The sequence below is a fragment of the Podarcis bocagei genome (genome assembly GCF_964188305.1).
Source record: "Podarcis bocagei genome assembly, chromosome: 16".
Classification (NCBI taxonomy): domain Eukaryota; kingdom Metazoa; phylum Chordata; class Lepidosauria; order Squamata; family Lacertidae; genus Podarcis; species Podarcis bocagei.
The window spans coordinates 19,761,747-19,782,566 of NC_138142.1; the positions used below are offsets into that span (position 1 = coordinate 19,761,747).

Sequence of the window (20,820 nt, forward strand, 5' to 3'; positions counted from 1 at the left end):
CCTATCAGTCCAAGGTCACGTAGAGCAGATAAGGTGGTTGCGAGACCAGGTTGCAAGTGACTAGGGGGGAAGTGGGTGGAATCCTTAATTGGGAACACCTTCAGTCTGAGAATGGATGCTTTGTTCTTTTGCTGTGTTCATTAAAAGACTCTTTAAATGGTAAGGGACTCTTCGCTTTGTCCTGCTTCTCTACGGCCAAAGGGGGGGAGGTGGAGCTGAGTCTCCAACGCCTGACAATAATTAGGGTGGGCGTGGGAATTCTTGTTGCTGTTTTCAAACAGCTGGGAGTCACAAATCTTTGTTGACGACCTTCAAGCCATCTAAAGATCAACCGGCAGATCCCAGTTTAGCTTCTTATAGCTGTTGTGGGATGCAGGTGGCGCTGTGGTCTAAACCACTGAGCCTAGGGCTTGCCGATCGGAAGGTCGGCGGTTCAAATCCTGTGACGTGGTGAGCTCCCGTTACTCGGTCCCTGCTCCTGCCAACCTAGCAGTTCGAAAGCACGTCAAAGTGCAAGTAGATAAATAGGTACGACTCCAGTGGGAAAGTAAAAGCATTTCCGTGCACTGCTCTAGTTCGCCAGAAGCGGCTTAGTCATGCTGGCCACATGACCCGGAAGCTGTACGCTGGCTCCCTCGGTCAGTAAAGTGAGATGAGTACCGCAACCCCAGAGTCATCCGTGACTGGACCTAACGGTCAGGGGTCCCTTTACCTTTATAGCTGTTGTAGGGGAAGGGCTCACAACTCAGTGGCAGAGCATCCGTCTTGCATGCAGAAGGTCCCAGCTTCAATCCCCAAAGGCAGCATCTCCAGCTCGGGCTGGGAGAGACTTCCTGCCTGAAACCCTGGAGAGCTGCTGCCAGTCAGTGCAGACAATACTGAGCTGAATGATCCAAGCCTGTAGAAGGCAGTTTCCTATGTTCCTATGATTTCCATGTACTGTGTACACTACCAGGAAAGAAATGGGTGATATGCACCCAAGGAGAAAGCTAGCAAGGTATTAAATGCAGAGTCCAAACGGCAGGAGCTTAACACGCTTGTATTTGCTTCGCTTGCCACATTTGGGGGGGGCGGTTTTTTGGGGGGGGAGGGGGAGTACTCGGCTCTCCCTCTGTTATGTTTCCCGTTTCCTAGAAATGTTGAAACCAGCAAAGGCAGATCTTACTCACCTCCTAGGACCACAATCTTCTTGCGAGTATCTTCGCTCAAAAAGTGCTTCACCAGGTTGTAAGCCACAGGGAAGAGCCTGGGAGCTGTAACAGAGGCAAAGAAATCGACTGAGTGGCATGTGGTCCCCAGAGATTTCCCATGATGTCCTCAGGATTTAAAGGGTTTTCCCACCCCAAGTTTTGCTTCCAAAGCTCACCTTTTATAACGTAGACTTGTTTAAGGGACTCAGGATAGTTCTCTTCAAACATGGCAAGAAGCTGAAAGGGTAGGGGGGGAAATGAGTCAGGAAAACATTTCAGAGGTGCTTTATATGCCAAATTATGGAAGCAATTAATGTATCTAGATTCACTAACATGTAAAGGTAAAGGACCCCTGACAGTTAAGTCCAGTCACAGACAACTCTGAGGTTGTGGCGCTCATCTTGCTTTACAGGCCGAGGGAGCCGGTGTTTGTCCGCAGACAGTTTTTCCGACTAAGCCGCTTCTGGCTCAACCAGAGCAGTGCTAGGAAACGCCATTTACCTTCCTGCCAAAGCAGTACCTATTTATCTACTTGCACCTTTTTCGCGTGCTTTCGAACTGCTAGGTTGGCAGGAGCTGGGACTGAGCAACGGGAGCTCACCCTGTCGCAGGGATTCAAACTGCCAACCTTCTGATCAGCAAGCCCAAAAGGCTCAGTGGATTAGACCACAGTGCCACCCGCGTCCCTTTCTCTAACATTTACTCTGCCCAGTTCCATCTAGAGCAGAGTTTCCCAAACTTGGGTCTTCAGCTGTTTTTGAACGACAATTCCCATCATCTCTGACCACTGATTCTGCTAGCTAGGGAGGATGGAAGTTGTAGTGCAAAAACAGCAGCAGACCCAAGTTTGAGAAACACTGGAGAGAAATATTTGTCTGAGCTTACTTCCCCTTCTCTCACGGGGTGTTTGTAGCTCTGAGGTTAGCTTATTGTTGATTTTAATTCATTCTGAAATTTTTTGATGGTTGTTTCTAAGTGGGTTTTAAAAAATACTTATTATTCCATAGTTTTATTCTTTCTGTAAGAACAGCACATTTTTTATTTATTTATTGCATTCACACCCCACTGTTTCCCCCAATGAGCTCAAGGTGGCATACATGGCTTTCTCCCTCCTCATTTAATCCCTGCGACAACCCTGTGAGGTAGGTTAGGCTGAGAGGCAGTGACTGGCCCAAGGTTCACCCCGTGAGCTTCATGGCCAAGTGGGGATTTGAACCCAGGTCTCCCAGGTCCAGAGTCCAACACTCTAACAACTACAATCAGTCAAACAGTATAAAAAATATGAAATACAGACATAAAAATCAATCAGTCCATATTGTGAATACTAACACTGCTCATAATATTTATTTGATTAATTACCTGCCCTTCACACATCACAATAATTTTAAAAAAATTATTAAAAACAGCTCAAGACAGATTACAGTTGCAAGAATAAGTTGGGTCCTTAAAAAATACACATCTCAGGGGGTCAAAGGCAAGGACAGGGGTCTGCAGCCCGCAGCTCCGGAGCCGCATGTGGCTCTTTTACATCTTTGCTGCGGCTCCGGGGCGGATACTAGCGAGGGGAGGAGGCGCATTGTGCGCCCCGACACTCCTCACTGTGGCGGGCACTGTACTGGCTGTGACATCGCATGGGGGCAGTGCGTGCGTTAGTCACGCACCGTCCCGACGTCACCTTCCCACCCGCTGTCAGATCGTGGCTCCGGAGATATATTTGTTTTAAATGTCGCAATGGTTTTGCGGCTCCCAGTTGTTGTTTTTTCTTCAGAAACGGGTCCAAGTGGCTCTTTTTGTCTTAAAGGTTGCAGACCCCTGGGCAAGGACAAAGAGATGTGTCTCCACAAAGGGGAGGTAGGAAGTCAAGGGGATTTGAAGGAATCCAGTATGTAGATAATACGATGCGTGATGAATGTAAATTTTAATATGGAAAATCAAATAGATATATTGGGCAGGGGGAGAGATGTGTCTCCAGCATATGACATACTGCCACAAACAATTCTGTGGGGAGGGAATTCTTGGGACAAAGATACAGGACTAAAACTGCACCCCAGACAGCAGATACAATCATTCAGAGATGCAATGGGGAGGGGGGTTCCCTGCCATTCTCACCTCAGAATAGGCATCCACAGCTGGCTTCCAGAGATGCTTCAGGCCCAGCCCTTCAAAATCGTAAATCATCATGACTGTTTCAACTCTCCTCCCCAGCTTTAAAAAGAGAGAGAGAGAGAGAAGACAAAACATGGTTTAGACAAAAACATCTAAAACCATTCCTCCCCCTGTCTTTTGCCACATTGGTGTCCTCCAGATGTAATCATAGAATCTGTTATGTACTGAGTTGAAAAGGATCCAAAAGGCAAGCAGTCTGATTGGTCCTAGAACAATAGGGTACAGAATGCAGCAGTCTGATTGGTCCACAGGAGCCACCCAATCCAGCTCCAGGTGGAAGTGAATCCGCAACCTGATTGGCCTACAGGTGAATCCCGGAATTAGCCAATCACGTGGGGCCCATTGTGTAAATAATGTATATAAAGCAGACATTCTGGGGGAACTTCCATTCCTCCTCACCACTATGAGCTGAATAAAGAGCATGGAATCCACTCTCAACTCCGAGTATATTTCAGAATCATAGAATTGTAGAGTCGGAAGGGACCGAACCCCCTGCAGTCGTTTTGGACAATGTCTTTAAACTGTCCTGGCTAGGGTGAAATTACAGTCCAAAAACATCCGGGTGGCACCAGGTTGGCAGGACGGTGACTATTCTTTAAATTTAGCAGTTGAGATCGGATTCCCTGCCATCCCATGGCCAGAATGTTGGTAGGTGACTGCGCTGAAGAATTCTGCACAAAAAATTCATAGCAAATGTAACAGGCGACCACATGCAGAAGACTACGTTTTAGAGGAGAGCTCTTAAGAACGTTAAGACAAGCCTGCCAGAACTGTGGTTTGTTAAGTGCGCTTAGAGAGGTGTGGGAGCTGTGGTTTGTTACGGGTGCTGAAAGTTGTTAGGAGAGACCCTAATATTCCTCCTCACAGAGCTACCATTCCTGGAGTTCCCCACGAAGAGCGAAAGCTTGCCAAACACTTCTGGGAATTGTAGCTTCGTGAGGGGAAGGGGAAGAAAAAAACATGACTGTTTTAAAGTTGTATCGTGGTGCATTAAAAGTACAGGCAATCTCTGATTTGCGTGGGGGTTGTGTTCCAGGTCATCATGTACAACGGTGGTGCGTCCATAAGCCCACTATGCCCCGTCCTGTTACAACCCCTTTTTCGGCCACTTCCGGGTCACTGTGGTGCACGCAGGAACACCCTCCAAGCGTCCCTATTAACCAGGGACAGACCTGGATTTACAGAAGCCAGAGTCCCAGTTTCTGATTTGACCCTGGGATGTCTCATTTTTCCTTAGGACATCCCTATTTTCATTGGAGAAATGTTGGAGGGTACGGAGTTATGCAACCCCCTGAGCCAAGGAGATAAGGATACGGCCTTTAGAAGACATCTGAAGGCAGCCCTGTAATAGCAGACATGTTTAATATTTTATTATGTTTTTATATATGTTGGAAGCAGGCCAGAGTGGCTGGGCCAACCCAGTCAGATGGGCAGGGTAATAAATAATAATAATAATAATAATAATAATAATAATAATAATAATAATAATAATAATGAAATTGGATGTTCCTATTTTCATTGGAGAAATATTGGATGCGCATGCGCGGTCAGACATCAATTGGATGCATGTAAAATTGGTTGTTGCCTATATGACATGAATGTGGCGGACATGAAATCAGGCATTCTAGGCTGGGTACCAAGGCCTTACCTTCTCACTCTGCTCCACACACAGCTGCCGTAAAATCTCACAATCCTGGAACTTTTTTTTAAGCAAATCTTGTTTCGAAGCCGAGAAAAGGATCCCTTTGGCATCGAGAGGTCCAATGATCTCGTACCAGATGGGGCAGCCTTCCCGGTCGAAACCGCATCTTCCCCCGGCCATGTACTTTGTAATGACCTGTGGGGGCCAAGATATAGGCAGGTGAGCAGGCCGAGGGTAAAGAGGCAGCTGGTTATGCGTAAGAGGAAAATCTGGGGAATCTGGGGCAGGATCAGACGTATGGACGAAGCCAATAAATTAGGAACGCACCTCTGGGGCCTTCCACTCTATGATATGATCTGCATCCATGTGCTTCCGGGTTTCAATATGCTGTTTCGGGGGGGGGGGGACCAAAAAGAGAAAGCTATTAGTGAAGAAGACAAATGGTGGTCAGACATAGGTCATCTTAGGCCTCTTCCAGACGACTGGGATGCAGTACACATTGCGTGGTGCTGCCCTTGAAGACAATGCAGAAATGGCAGCTGGCCCAAAATGCAGCTGCCAGATTATGGGCTGGCGTTAACCTTAGAGCTCATACATCCGCTGTTCTCAGACAGCAGCACTGGCTGCTGGTTTGTTTTCATGCCCTATTCAAGGTGTTTATAAAGTCCTAAATCCTTAAGGCCCTATTTCCAGAAAGGCCATCTCCTTCCCTACAGACAGTCCTGGGAGTGAAAATCAGCGCTCAAAAGTTCAGGGGGGTGGGAGCCCAGGAGAGGGCCTTCTCTGTGGCAGCCCCTAAGTTGTTATATGCAAACGAGGCCACTTTTACAACGCCTTTTGGGACCCAGTGTACTCTATGATATGTTGGGCCTGCTGGGATGCATTATACCAACAATCCTCGACCTTCCCCCCCCCCCCAAAATAAAAAACTGAAAATTCCTGAGGGTCTTGATGGACCACTTAATGATTTTTCTGCCTGTTGTGGATGTGGTGCAATGTTATACTAGGGGCTGCATGATTTTTAATTGTATTTTTATTGGCTTTCTCATATATAGTGCATTTTGCTGTATTACAATTCCAGAGAATGCAAAGAAATAAAATAATATTACGGTGTTTTATACAATATCATAAAATACAAGGTAAAGAAACACAAGCATTAAAAATGCAATTAAAAATCAATATGAATATGTAACACAACAGCCGTGCCCTCTCCTGCCTTCAAATCCACAATCACACTGCAGACTACTTGAATGAAGAGGCACTTAGACCACTGTTTTTGAACCACTGCATTATACAAATTATCAGTGTGAAGTTTATGATTTGCATGCATCTGTTTTGATATTTATAATAATAAGCCTCTTACCTTCCGGAGCATAGCTTCAGACTTCTGCAAGTCAAAACACCGAGCTGCAAAGAAGATCATGAATGGTTAGAGACTAACCTGCAAAACACCTGTGCTAAAAGGTAACAGCATCTATATGCACCCAGCTGTTTTGGTTTGCACCCTATTTGCACCCATTTCCAGATGTGCTTCTATCTGAAGGGCAAATGCTTCCAATAAACAAGCAAGGTCGCTACATTTCAAAAACAGATTCCCCACAGCTGCCATTTGCAGTAAACAAAGATTTGCCCAACTTCAAAGCGACATGCTGAGTGAGCGTCATTTGGCCCCAGAGTCTCCACTGTTATTTATTTCTGCTTTCCTATCACTCCTCCTCACAGCAAACGTGACCATTTCATCTTCAGATATCTGAAGGGCTGTCACATGGAAGATGGAGCAAGTTTGTTTTCTGAAGAACCTGAACTAACAGATTCAAATGACAAGAAAGGAGATTCTGGCTAAACGTTAGGAATGATGCTAAGAGCTGTTTAGCAGTGGAATTCTTCAGCTGCAATTCCTGCATTGCAGAGGGTTGAAAGTCGGCAAACTAAGGCCCGTGGGCCGAATCAGGCCCAACTGCCTTCCGGATCCGGCCTGAGGATGGTCCAGGAATCGTTCTTTCCCTCTCCCTCCCACGGCGGTGGCGGCGCCTCCTCCCTCCATCCTGGCTTCTCCCCACCCTGCCTAGAGGAGGAAGGGAGTGGGGCTTTGTTGGTGCCAACAGCGGCAGCACTCGAGCGGCCGCCGTTTTAAGCAGCCCCTCTCCGGAAGCCTATCGTGCACCGCTCATCGTCCCACCGCCACAGCCGCCAGCCCCTGCCACTCGCAAGACACAGGTAAGCAGCCACCGGGGCTCATCCAGTGCTGTGGAGAAGGGAGGGGAGAGTCGTGGGAGGGTGGCTTATAGTCCGGCCCCCCACAAGGTCTGAGGGACAGTGGACCGGCCCCCTGCTGAAAAAGTTTGCTGACCCCTGAACTAGATGAACCTTGAGGTTCATTCCAGCTCTTGTTGTTGTTTAGTCATTTAGTTGTGTCCGACTCTTCGTGACCCCGTGGACCAGAGCACGCCAGGCACTCCTGTGTTCCACTGCCTCCTGCAGTTTGGTCAAACTCATGCTGGTAGCTTCGAGAACACTGTCCAACCATCTCGTCCTCTGTCGTCCCTTCTCCTTGTGCCCTCCATCTTTCCCAGCATCAGGGTCTTTTCCAGGGAGTATTGGAGCCTCAGCTTCAGGATCTGTCCTTCCAGTGAGCACTCAGGGCTGAATTCCAGGTCTACTGTTCTATAATCATTGATGTTTGCAAAACCATTACAAAATCCTGCAGCAGAGGTCACCATTTCACGTCTGACCTTATAAACATCAGCTGTACAATTGCTTGTGGGACAAGCAGGCAGCTGGTCACTATACCTTGCCGCAGGAGCTGGTGCAACCTGTTAATTAGCCCCCAGGGTATCGGCGTCAGATGGGGAGTGCCTGATCCAGTTTTTATTCTCAGCGGAACATAATCAGGGATTAAGAGGGCGGCTCTTCACATCCAGCGCCTTCAAGGATTAATCACACCTCGACAACATCTCCTTTCAGCAAGTAGGATCACACCCAAGGAATGCTAATGAACCAGAGGGAAGCAGCTTGCAAGAACCAAGTTTATTTCGAAGGTCAGGACCCATCTTAGGGAGAGAGAGAAGGGGGGTAGGGGAGGGAGATGTCCTGGTCAGGTCAAGTCAGAGGCTTCCCAGCCAGAGGCAACCCTTTCTGGCAGATTTCAGGTGACGGGCAGAGCACCTGAATCTGATCTATGGACTCTTATCCTTTGGAAGGTTTTCCCTGATTAAAACCAAGCCAAAAGGGCAAGTAGGCCAGGTGGCAAGGCCTGGAACAGGTTCAGAAAAAGGCAGATAATAATAATAATAATAATAATAATAATAATAATAATAATAATAATAATAATAATAATAATAATAATAATAATTTATTATTTATACCCCACCCATCTGGCTGGGTTTGCCCAGCCACTCTGGGCGGCTTCCAACAAAACACTAAAATACAATAACCTATTAAACATTAAAAGCTTCCCTAAACAGGGCTGCCTTCAGATGTCTTCTAAAAGTTTGGTAGTTGTTCTTCTCTTTGACATCTGGTGGGAAGGCGTTCTACAGGGCGGGTGCCACTACCGAGAAGGCCCTCTGCCTGGTTCCCTGTAACTTGGCTTCTCGCAGCGAGGGAACTGTCAGAAGGCCCTCAGAGCTGGACCTCAGTGTCCAGGCAGAACGATGGAGGTAGAGACGCTCCTTCAGGTATACTGGACCGAGACTGATCCAGGAGCTAACCTCTGGAATTTGTTCCCCCAAGAAGTAGTGGTGGCCAACTTGGATGCCTTTAAAGGGGATTCAGGCCAATTCATGGATGAGGACCAACCTCAGTGGCCACGTTCCGCCTCCACTGTTGGAGGAAGGAAATGCCTCAGAATGACATGGGCCAGGAGTCTGCTTCGCCTGCTGAACAGCAGCCTGAAGGGGGAGAAGGCAGAGTGACCCCACCCGCAGCTGATCCGCTTTCAAGGACACAGAGGAGAAGGTGCTGATGGGAACCAGCTGGCTTCAGCCACCTTAAGCAGAGTTTCCAGCAGCAGTCAGAGGCTGTAAACAATGCTTGTAGTTCCTGGCCCTAGGGAAAGGTAAAGGGACCCCTGACCTTTAGGGCCAGTCATGACCGACTCTGGGGTTGCGGCGCTCATCTCGCTTTATTGGCCAAGGGAGCTGGCGTACAGCTTCCGGGTCATGTGGCCAGCATGACTAAGCCGCTTCTGGCGAACCAGAGCAGCACACGGAAACGCCATTTACCTTCCCGCCAGAGTGGTACCTATTTATCTACTTGCACTTTGATGTGCTTTCAAACTGCTAGGTTGGCAGGAGCAGGGACCGAGGAACAGGAGCTCACCCCGTCGCGGGGATTCGAACCGCCGACCTTCTGATCGGCAAGTCCTAGGCTCTGTGGTTTAACCCACAGCGCCACCCGCGTCCCACCCTACCTTGCTGTTTTCTTATCTTGACCCTTGACCCCACGTGATCATCGGATTCCCTGACCACATGGTTTGCTGTTTGGCTGACCCTAGGACTGGACCTGACTTTGGAGGACATCTCAGAGACACCTTCTGGTTGGCTGGTCTCCCACTCCACTAAGCTCTGCAGGCTGTTGCTCAACAAGGAGACTACGAGTTGGCCATTGTGGGAACAGGATGCTGGAGCAGATGGGTCTTTGGCCTGATCCAGCAGGGCTCACCCGAGGCCCTTAAACACACATTTTCACTCTCGGGGAGTGAATTGGGTCCCCTGTTGGTGATTTAGTGGGAAGGATCATAGCTCAGCAGTAGTGCATCTGCCTTCGTCCCAAGTTGAATCCCACTTAGGGCTGGAGAGACCCCTGCCTTGAAACCCCAGAGAGCTGCTGCCAGTCTGTGTAGACAATACTGAGCTAGGTGGACCTTTGGTTTGACTTGGCATAAGGCAGCTCCGTACACTCCTAAAAATAGAAGAGTTTGGATTTGATATTCCGCTTTATCACTACCCTAAGGAGTCTCAAAGCGGCTAACATTCTCCTTTCCCTTCCTCCCCCACAACAAACACTCTGTGAGGTGAGTGGGGCTGAGAGACTTCAGAGAAGTGTGACTAGCCCAAGGTCACCCAGCAGCTGCATGTGGAGGAGCGGAGACGCGAACCTGGTTCCCCCAGATTACGAGTCTACCGCTCTTAACCACTACACCACACTGGTTCTCAATACTCTTATACATATGTTATTAGCATCACCATTTGAGGAAGGGACACAGCTCAGTGGTATGTTCACAAGGGCATCAGCTGAGAAAGATGGGGAATGGCTTCCAACGCCTAATGGTAGGACCGGCCCCTTGTGTTGCAACATCTCTCCATTGCAGCACAGGCCTAACAGGACTTCAGAGAATATCAGGGGTCAGGCAAAGGAAGATAAGGCTGCGATAACAGCCTGATAATTTTTAATCTCTCACTGGAGAGCCTTATCTTCCTAACAGGCAGAAACTCCAGGGCAGAGTCTCAAGTGGCAGAACTGGTTGAAATAAGAGTCTGGCAGATTTGAAGGAGAAACTCTGATTGTGGGTGTAATTGCACTTACTGTAAAGCTCTTCCCTGCCACGCAGGTCAGCCCTAACCTACCCCACAGGTTTGTTGTGAGGATAAAGTGGGGAGGAGGGGAACCGTGTGTGCCACTTCGAGCTACTTGGAGCAAAGCTGGCATATAAATGTAATAAAACAGAGACAGCAATGTGGTGAGCCATCATGGGGAAGGAAAGAGAGATTTTAAAAATTATCCAGTTTATTTTGATTATGAGTTGCCTAATAAAAATATGTTCCGCCCATTCCCCAACCTGGCGCCCTCCGGATGTTTTGGACTACGACTCCCATTGCCTCTGCCCACTTTGCCAGTCTGGCTGGGGCTGCTGGGAGCTGTAGTCCAACGTCTGGCATTCACTGCATTGACTAGCCTTGCTCTAGAGCGACAGGAAATTTCCTGAAGCAAGTGGAAATATTCCCAAATCAGGTTAACAAAAAACCCCACAAAACTATCTGCTCCTATCAGCCCCAGTGATAAGAACAAATGGCCTGGGATGATGGGAGCTGTAGTCTAAAGCATCTGGCATTGTGCTTCTTATCCAGGAGGGTGTAGGAAGATCTCAGGGTGGGGTGAGTATTTTTTTTAAAAAAATTGTACCACTAGGGACTGCTGCCCCTGTTCACTCCACTCACTAACCCACCTGCTGCTTTGCTAGACTCCCTCCACTCAATTTACACCTCACCCACCCCCTCATCTATTCCCCCCCAGCTCAATCCAAGGCCCTTTCCCTTTTTTAAATGACCGGGGAGCCCCTTCACAGTGCCTTGGTAAACCACTGTGTGAAGCGCCCCTGCTCCACCCCGTTCACTCGCTTGCCAGCCTGCCATTCCTCCTGTGGGACTTGGCAGCTGCACAAACTGCATCGTGGCAACAGCCTTACGTTTTTATGTATATAGGCAGATATAAGTAAAAAATAAATAAAAATCACAAAACTTCAATCCATTGAAAAGTTAAATAAAATAATTAGAGGAGCCAGGCCTAAAGGAGGAGTGTGGGATTTTTATGTTAGCTAAAAGGGGGTATGGGCTGGAAGAGGTTGAGAAACACTCATATCAGACCTGGAGCATATTAGGTTGGTGACTCCGTTTAAAAAAGAACAGGAGAATCTGCACCGAGTCTGCATGACCATGGCTAGCTGCACACGTTAATAAAAATGTTATCTGGATTGAGCACTCAGTCACCTGGGCCCGGCCTTGGAGTTCTGAACAAGATCTGCCCCTTTGTGGACCCGCTGTGTTTAATGCAAAGCCCGTGCCTGGTACGTTGCTTGCACAGAGAAAGTGCAAGCAAAGGAATCTTGGGTGATAAAAAGCACACGACTCTCTCCGTTCATCCCAGTTAGGGAAGATAAGCGCGCGCGCGCACACACACACACACACACACACACACACACTCTCCTCTTGTTCCTGCAATTGCCTGTCTGGTTCTCCATACCAGCTTCCAGGCTGCAGCCAATATATTTACACTTGGGAGCACTTGCAGGCAAGTCTACAAAAACCACCAAAGAACCAGAGAAAAGGGACTGTAGCTCATGCAGAAGATTCCAGGTTCAATCCCCAGCATCTCCAGGTAGGGCTGGGAGAGAAAGGACCCCTGGATGGTTAAGTCCAGTCAAAGGTGACTATTGGGTTGCGGCGCTCATCTCGCTTTCAGGCCGAGAGAGCCAGCGTTTGTCCACAGGCAGCTTTCCAGGTCATGCGGCCAGCATGACTAAACCGCTTCTGGTGCAACAAAACACCATGACAGAAACTAGAGTGCACGGAAATGCTGTTTACCTTCCTGCCACAGTGGTACCTATTTTTCTACTTGCACTGGTGTGCTTTCGAACTGCTAGGTTGGCAGGAGTTGGGACAGAGCAACAAGAGCTCACCCCGTCGCAGTGATTAGAACCACTGACCTTCTGATTGGCAAGTCCAAGAGGCTCAGTGGTTTAGGCCAAAGGGACACCTGGAATCCTAGAGAGTCACAGCCAGTTGGTGCAGATGTTATTGAGCTAACCACTACATCAAGTGTTTCCTGGCACAAAGCAAACAACCCCCAGGCCTTCTTACCTCGGAGCCATTTCAAGAGATAGTAGTCCTCTGTGACAGGCATCAGAGGAAAGATATCCTGGATGTTCTCACGGAACTGAGGAGAAAAATGAAAAACACAGAGAGTGTGCGTGTAAAGATTTAGGATCCCGTTACAGAGGTTTGCTCTCACACTTTTCTATAATGCTACCTACAATGCTACCCAGAATTTAAGTCCTGTTGAATACTGTGAGACTTATTTCCAAATAAAATAGCTATCTCCACTATACATTTTAAGCAGTATCGTACCACTTTAAACAACCATTGGCTTTCCCCGAATCCTAGGAATTATAGTTTGTTAAGGGTGCTGAGAGCTGCAGTTCCTAGAGTGGCTTAACAATCAACCCCACTTCACAGCAAACTCTGGGAATTGTAGTTCCACGAGGGGGGTATTTTTGTTTGTTTGTTTATACCCCGCCTTTCCCCCTAACATGACTCAAGGCAGCTAACAGATAAAAACAAGAATCACTAAAAACATAGAAAACAACAACTATTAAACATTATTAGAATGAAAACTATATACATATATAAAATCAGTTTAAGACACACAAATAATTACAATAATGTTGTAAGTTTGTGGGTGCCAGACACCCCAAGTTCCCGAAACCAGTAGTGTTAGAATTTACCATATTTTTTGCTCTCTAAGACGCACCCAACCACAAGACACACCTAGTTTTTGGAGGAGGAAAACAAGGAAAAAAATATTCTGAATCTCAGAAGCCAGAACAGCAAGAGGGATCGCTGCGCAGTGAAAGCGGCAATCCCTCTTGCTGTTCTGGCTTCTGGGATAGCTGCGCAGCCTGCATTCGCTCCATAAGACGCACGCACATTTCCCCTTACTTTTTAGGAGGGAAAAGGTGAGTCTTATAGAGCAAAAAATACAGTAATCAATGTTTGGACTGTTAAAACTGGGTAAACAGACCCAGTGTGTGCTAGACATTGATGATGCTTTAATTAAGCCAAGTGTCAGGTGCAAATTAAGGCAGGCTGACCTGTGTTAGGCAATAGCCGAGGGATGTGCTATTAGGGCAGGGGTTGTCAACCTGGTCCCTACCGCCCACTAGTGGGCGTTTCAGGATTCTAGGTGGGCGGTAGGGGGTTCTACAACACAAGCTGAATCCTCCTTCCATCGAGCACTGGTGAGCGGTCAGGAAATTTTACCATCAAGAAAGATGCATTAGTAGGCGGTAGGTATAAAAAAGTTGACTATCCCTGTATTGGGACAACACAATGAATTGGCTGGTGTCTGATGTCTGTCTGGATCCAGGATTGTGCCTATGGAACTGGAAAGACCTTCTTTGAGTGTAACGCTGGGAACCCCTGCATTGTAGGCTCAGGTTGTATATACTGTACTTTTCCGTGTATAAGATTTCCTCCTCCCCATTCATAAAATAAAAGTGGGGGTCGTCTTACACATGGGCAGTGCATAGGGACATTTGATTGGTTGGGCAGTGCATAGGACATTTGATTGGTTTCTGCTGTGGTTGTCAGCGGCTATTATGCGTGTTATTGGTTGCTGCGTCAGTGGGTGGTGTTGACTGGCTAATGCTCCGGCAGTTGGATGGGTGATTGGCAGCTTCTGCCGGCAGTGGGACATAGGGGAGGCAGATCTTGTGACACGTGCGGGTGAGCGATTTTCAGCAATCCCCCCTAAAAAAAGCCCAAGAACCCTGGGTAATCCCTCCCCATAAAAGCTCAACAACTCTGTGTCATCTCCCCCCCCCCCATTTTCTTAAATTTGAGTCTTATACATGGGGGCGTCTTATAGGTATGTGTGAATAAACCATGGACCATGGACCCTAGGAAATTGCGCCTGGAACCCCTGGAATCTCTCACCGCTCAGGAGATCGGAACTAAAAACAGCATGACATCAGCCCATTAATTAAGAGCAGTCTGTAGAACAAGGAGGTCTTCACAGCAAGGAGGGAGCCAGTCAAGCTTCTCCAGGGAGGGAGTTCCAAAGTCTGGGAGCTGCCACCAAGAAAGCCGTGATGGAGCCATCAAAACTGACTTGCCAAATGCTCTTAATTACAAGACTTGGTTGTGCCCATTGTGCAAAGTCCCACCTCTCTCCAAGGCAAACAATGCTTTTCTGCGTCAGATGCCTCTTCTGCCAGGTAGATCTCTCTGATTCAGCCTTATTGCCACACAATTCAACATTTGCAAGAATTGCACATGATCGGAACCTCTGGGGTACATCCTTTTGAGCACAGCATTATGCTTTGATACTACCATGACACACACACACGCCTGGTCCCCTTCTAGCTCTAGCATGAATGCCGTTCATTTATATAGGGCAGAATAAAGAGATTGCAAACAAAGAAAATAATTAACCTGCATACTCCAGCAGGAAAGGAACCTGTTGCAACATACACAATCGATCCAGCACTTGGAGAGACGCCAGCCAGCTTTCAGAGGTCTGCACAACTCCGAGGTGCAAAAAGAGACCTTGAGAAACACCAAATTATGCTGGAGGATCTTCTCTTCTTAATGAAGCTAATTAGATTATTGCAGCTAGAACTGGGTCATAAGTAGCCCAGCTACTGCCAGCTGTATCATTGGGAACAGCCCAGCATGGAAGGGTTGTGCAAAGAGGAAAAAGGGATATGAAGCATATCCCTTCCCCTTTTTTGCGGGAAATTCCCTTATTTCAGCGACATTTCCTGCTGCTTCCCGCTGCTATTCCGGATTGTTAGATATCCCGTAGACTGTCCCTGGGACAGGTGAGGCTGCTGATCCCTTATTTTTGAGGCTGCTGATCCCTTATTTTCAAATCTGAAAGTTGACAGCTATGATATGAAGTTGGGAGAATTTTGCAGAGATTTATGCCACCAGCAAGACTTGCCGACCAGAAGGTCAGCGGTTTGAATCCCCGCAACGGGGTGAGCTCCCGTTGCTCGGTCCCTGCTCCTGCCTACCTAGCAGTTCGAAAGCATGCCAAGTGCAAGTAGATAAATAGATACCACTCCAGCGGGAAGGTAAACAGCGTTTCTGTGCGCTGCTCTGATTCGCCAGAAATGGCTTAGTCCTGCCGGCCACATGACCCGGAAGCTGTACACCAGCTCCCTCGGCCAATAAAGCGAGATGAGCACTGCAACCCCAGAGTCGGCCACGACTGGACCTAATGGTCAGTGGTCCCTTTATCTTTACCTTTATGCTACCAGCACATCCCTCCAGCTACAAAAGTCATCCCTCCAGCTTACAGGCCTTTTCGGAGTTGAGACGAGGCTCAAGATCTACAGGACGTACAAGACTTAGAAGCTAATCCACCCGGCAGTGTGGAAAGGTCAGCGACCTCACATATATTCTTTGCAGTCAACAAAACCTGGAGGCAAAATTCAAGGCGATGAACTACTGGAAGTATAGAATAACGCAGAGGAAGTTTAAAAACGTGTGAAAGAGGCTGATGTAATTTAAGAACCCTGGGGGCAGGGGGACATGTACTGCACTTTGGGATAAGCCGTGCTAATGCATCAGCGCTGCTTCCGAAAGCAAAGATTCGGAACCCCCAAACCTGGAAATAAAACTTGGAAGTGCTCATAAGAAAAAAGTTAGAAAAGAAACTGGATTACAGGCGTCAGAAATTAAAGATACTTGGCAATACAGCTTGGTCTGCAGTTTCCCAGCATGTTCTCACGGGCAACGCCTATATAGTTCTTAAAATGTTCTATGCCATGGGGTGGAAGGAGAGAGTACAAGCTCATTGTCCATATCAGGCACAGAATGTTTCCCTGCAGAAGTTTAGTTTGCCAAAATTTCTAATCCACCTAACAGGATCTCAAAGAAATTACAAATGGTATCCAATGCAGATTATCGTAACTCTGAGATATCCTTTTCTCCCTGCCTTTAAAGTTTCTAGCTCCCATGTTTGAAGAGGAAAAAATAAAAGTGCCTAGGCACATTGGTTGCTATGGATGAATGTTTTTTTCTATGGCGTTCAATCAAAGATTTTATTGTACATGCAGCTAGGGGGATTCCTGGTGCTCTTAATTTTTATGGTACAGGGCATTTTTTAATTGGCTTGTGATTTGAACTGCTATATGTTAATGTTCGCTTTCAAATGGGATTTACGTATTTGTTTCCAGTTTGGGAAAGTTGTTGAAAAGCAGCTTGGAAATATTATTTTATGTATTTTTATATAACAGAACTTGTATACCACTTAATTGGGTGGGCAAGGTGTGGGCTGGGCCCTCTAAGCTGTTTACATAAAATATACACTAAAACAATAAATAAAGAGTCTGAAGTTAAAAATAGGCAGACTTAAAAGAACACCACCACCAAAATATAAATAAAACTGACAGTTAGGAACATGCATTATTTTTAAAAAGACATATGAAAATGCATGCCAGCTCTACATACCTGGGGAGGCTTGCCTGGACAAAAAAAAGGATGTTGACAAATACCAAAAATGATACAGCAAAGGCACGCGCCTAAGGTCAAGGTGCAGGGAGTTCCAAAGTGTACCTTGGTTCCCAAATGCTGAAAACCCAGAAGTAAGTGTTACGGTTTTCTAACGTTTTTTGGAAGCTGAACATCCGATGCAGCTGTCAGCTATTGTTTCCGGGGTGCCTGCACCAATCAGAAGCCGTGCCTTGGTTTTCAAACATTTCGCGAGTCAAACGGACTTCTGGAGCAGATTAAGTTTGGTGCTCTTTTTTTTTGCTCTTTTTTGCGCTTTTGTTTTTGAGGCTTTTTCGGTTAATTTGTTTTTGTGACTGTGTGGAGCCCAGTTCAGCTACTGACTGATGGATTGTGTGACTGTGGAAATGGATAAAAGCCCCCCATCCAAACTGAGCATCAGTGCCAGTAAGAATAAAAAATTAATTTTGATTTTTATCATCTACAATACTTCTTTATTTTTTAGTACAGGACATTGATTATTGCTTTCATTTTATGGATCAGTGGTCTCGCTGGATAGTAAAATTCATGTTAAATTGCTGTTTTAGGAATTGTTTTTAAAAGTCTGGAACGGATTAATCCGTTTTGCATTACTTTCTAATGGGAAAGCATGCCTTCATTTTGGAACGCTTTCGTTAAGGAACACACTTCCAGAACGGATTAAGTTTGAGAACCAAGGTACCACTGTAGTTGCTGCCACACTGAAGGATCTTCACAACGACCTTGTGCAGGAGGTCAAGCTAAAAGATGGTGACCGGGGCTAATGGGAGTTGTAGTTCAAATCATTCAATGGGCCCCTATGTGACCAGTTCAGTAGCGCTTGTGATAAGTGTGACATTATTGCATGACATCTGGAACTGATTTAGTGATATGGCAGCTTAGAGCTACCTATAGACAATTTACAGCCGTTTATTCCTGAAGCTGCTAGAAACCCCAGTGGCAACACAAATGCAACGATACAGTTTCTCATAAAAAGACAGATTACAGTATTCAAAACGCAGAGGTACGCAGAGGGGGAACTATAGCTACAGGGATATATTTCATATAACAGTAGCCTCAACTATTACGGGGGAGGATTTATATTGGGCTGAAGGTCCCCAGTCTGGGGGCCAGGGCTTGTGGCACATTTGGAAACCCAAGGAAATTGTTGTGGGTACCAAAAAATACCCATTTCACAGAAGAAAAACTGATAATGTTAGAACACCCTCTAAACAGGCAAATCACCTACCCCCATAAAGAAACAGTCCAAAAAAGCAGCCCCCCAACATTGTCACATTTAGGATTCCAGATACATGGCATAATAATAATAATAATAATAATAATAATAATAATAATAATTTATTTATTATTTGTACCCTGCCCATCTGGCTGGGATTTCCCAGCCACTCTGGCCGGCTTCCACAAAGACCAAAAATACACTAAGATGTCACACATTAAAAACTTCCCTGAACAGGGCTGCCTTCAGATGTCTTCTGAATGTCAGGTAGTTGTTTATCTCTTTGACATCTGATGGGAGGGCTTTCCACAGGGCAGGCACCACCACCAAGAAGGCCCTCTGCCAGGTTCCCTGCAACCTCACTTCTCGCACAGAGGGAACCACCAGAAGGCCCTCGGAGCTGGAATGTGCAAACAGTTTTGGCAAACAAAGTAAAATGCCGTATCGTTAGCCCCATACTGCAGATAGGAAAACTGAGGTTGGGAGGATAATGGCTAGCCTGAACAAGGTTTCAATTGGGCACTTCCTGGCTTACTTTCTGGCCACTACCAGTCCGAACCTCCCAGGTAGAAAAGGGGCTTGGCAAAGGTGAGTGTAAGCGAAGCAAGGAGTGCCCGTTCTAAGTTCTGAGTTCACTAAGTTATGGTCACAAAATACCGAGCCTGTGCAGTTTCCCCAGCGCCCAAACCCCATGAATGCAGCACTCTGTATGCCTCCCCTTCCACCAGTCTCCAAGCAACCACATTCCCCTGGCAAAAGTGCCAGCTCCTCCACCCTGTGGGACACCCCACAGAGCGACGCATTGATTGCAGCCTGGTGATGGGGCTATCTGTTTAGCCCATTTTAGTGTTGGCTAAGTTCTAAAATCTTCCTGGAGCTTTTAACTGTGTATTGACAAATGTACTTTTTTCTGACTGACGGTCGAATAAAAGGTTGATGATGGTTGCAGCCTGGTGACGAAGGGAACCTGCCCTCGTCTGTTTAAGCGTTGCATGGTATCATATTTTTTAAAGAAAGTGGAGAGTTGCATTAATAAATCAAACCTGCTTCCGCAAGACTCTGTTATTTCAGAATGTAGGCTGAACATTGCCAATTATGCAAAAGAAAGCATGAGAATGCTACGCGAGGCTTCCTGAACTTGTACGAGGCCTTAAAAAAAAGCAATTATGGTAATCCGGTTTTAATTACTACTGCAATTGTTCTTCCTCTGCTCTTTGAAGCCATCCAATAAACTTTGTGCCTGGAAGTTTAGAAGACATCTGGAGGCAGCCCTGTTCAGGGAGGATTTTAATGGTTGAAGATTTATTGTGTTTTTAATCTTTTGTTTAAAAACACAGTAAATCATCAACCATCTTCATCTTTTGTTGAAGACACGGGCTTGCTGATCAGAAGGTCGGTGGTTCAAATCCTTGCGACGGGGTGAGCTCCTGTTGCTTGGTCCTTGCTCCTGCCAACCTAGCAGTTCGAAAGCATATCAAAGTGCACGTAGATAAATAGGTACCGCTCCAGCGGGAAGGTAAATGGCATTTCCGCGCGCTGCTCTGGTTCGCCAGAAGTGGCTTAGTCATGCTGGCCACAGGACCCAGAAGCTGTACGCCGGCTTCCTCGGCCAATAAAGCGAGATGAGCACCGCAACCCCAGAGTCGGCCACAACTGGACCTAACAGTCAGGAGTACCTTTACCTTAATCTTTTGTTGGGAACTGCCCAAAGTGGCTGGGGCATATAAATAAAATTATTACAGTGGTACCACGGGTTAAGAACTTAATTCCTTCTGGAGGTCCGTTCTTAACCTGAAACTGTTCTTAACCTGAGGTACCACTTTAGCTAATGGGGTCTCCCGCTGCCGCTGCATGATTTCTGTTCTCATCCTGAAGCAAAGTTCTTAACCCGAGGTACTATTCCTGGGTTAACGGAGTCTGTAACCTGAAGCGCCTGTAACCTGAAATGTCTGAAACCTGAGGTACCACTGTATTCTTATAGGGCAGAGCAAGACCCACTTTGTAGTGTCGCTTGGGACCATCACATACTACTTTTCCCAATGGCAGTCATAAACATTTTCCATCTTCCAAAGCACTGGGGAAGAGCTTTGGCTCAGTGGTTAGAGCATCTGCCCCAGGTTCAATCCCCAAGGGTATCTCCGGGCAGGGCAAGGAGAGACACTCCCTACCCAAAACCTTGGGGAGTCTCTGCCTTGACAGCACACGCTACTGAGCTAGACAGACCAATCGTCTGACTCGGTATAAGGCAGCTTCCTATGTTCCTGTGTGGGTACTGGCTGGCTGTGCGCCTATTGTAAGAAGTGGGCACCCACTGATGCTGGAAACATCGAATCATCACCTTGGAACGGACCTTGAGGGGCATCCAAGCCACCTCCCTGCGATGCAAGAATCCTGCCCACAGCCATCTCTAGGTGGGCTCGAACCACCAACCTTCTGGTTAACAGCCAGACACGCTGACCCATTGTGCCACAGATTCAGGACAGACTTCTTCATGCATCACATAATAAACTATGGAACTCACTCCTGCAGGAAGCAGCGATGGCTTTAAAAGAGGGTTGGACAAAATCATGGAGGAGGGGGCTATTGATGGCTACTAGCCATGATGGCTAGATG

The 20,820-nt window shown here is 47.0% G+C and overlaps 1 protein-coding gene across 1 annotated transcript in view; it reads right to left on the reverse strand.

The window, feature by feature from the left end:
* SEC14L2 (SEC14 like lipid binding 2) overlaps window positions 1–20,820 on the reverse strand; it is a 36,214-nt gene that overhangs the window by 10,257 nt on the left and 5,137 nt on the right. The window contains exons 2-8 of the mRNA XM_081175013.1: window positions 12,576–12,651; window positions 6,362–6,405; window positions 5,326–5,385; window positions 5,005–5,193; window positions 3,300–3,395; window positions 1,367–1,427; window positions 1,170–1,253 (exon numbers count right to left, since the gene is read on the reverse strand). Coding sequence (XP_081031139.1) covers window positions 1,170–1,253; window positions 1,367–1,427; window positions 3,300–3,395; window positions 5,005–5,193; window positions 5,326–5,385; window positions 6,362–6,405; window positions 12,576–12,651 — 610 coding nt within the window. The remainder of the gene's footprint in view (window positions 1–1,169; window positions 1,254–1,366; window positions 1,428–3,299; window positions 3,396–5,004; window positions 5,194–5,325; window positions 5,386–6,361; window positions 6,406–12,575; window positions 12,652–20,820) is intronic.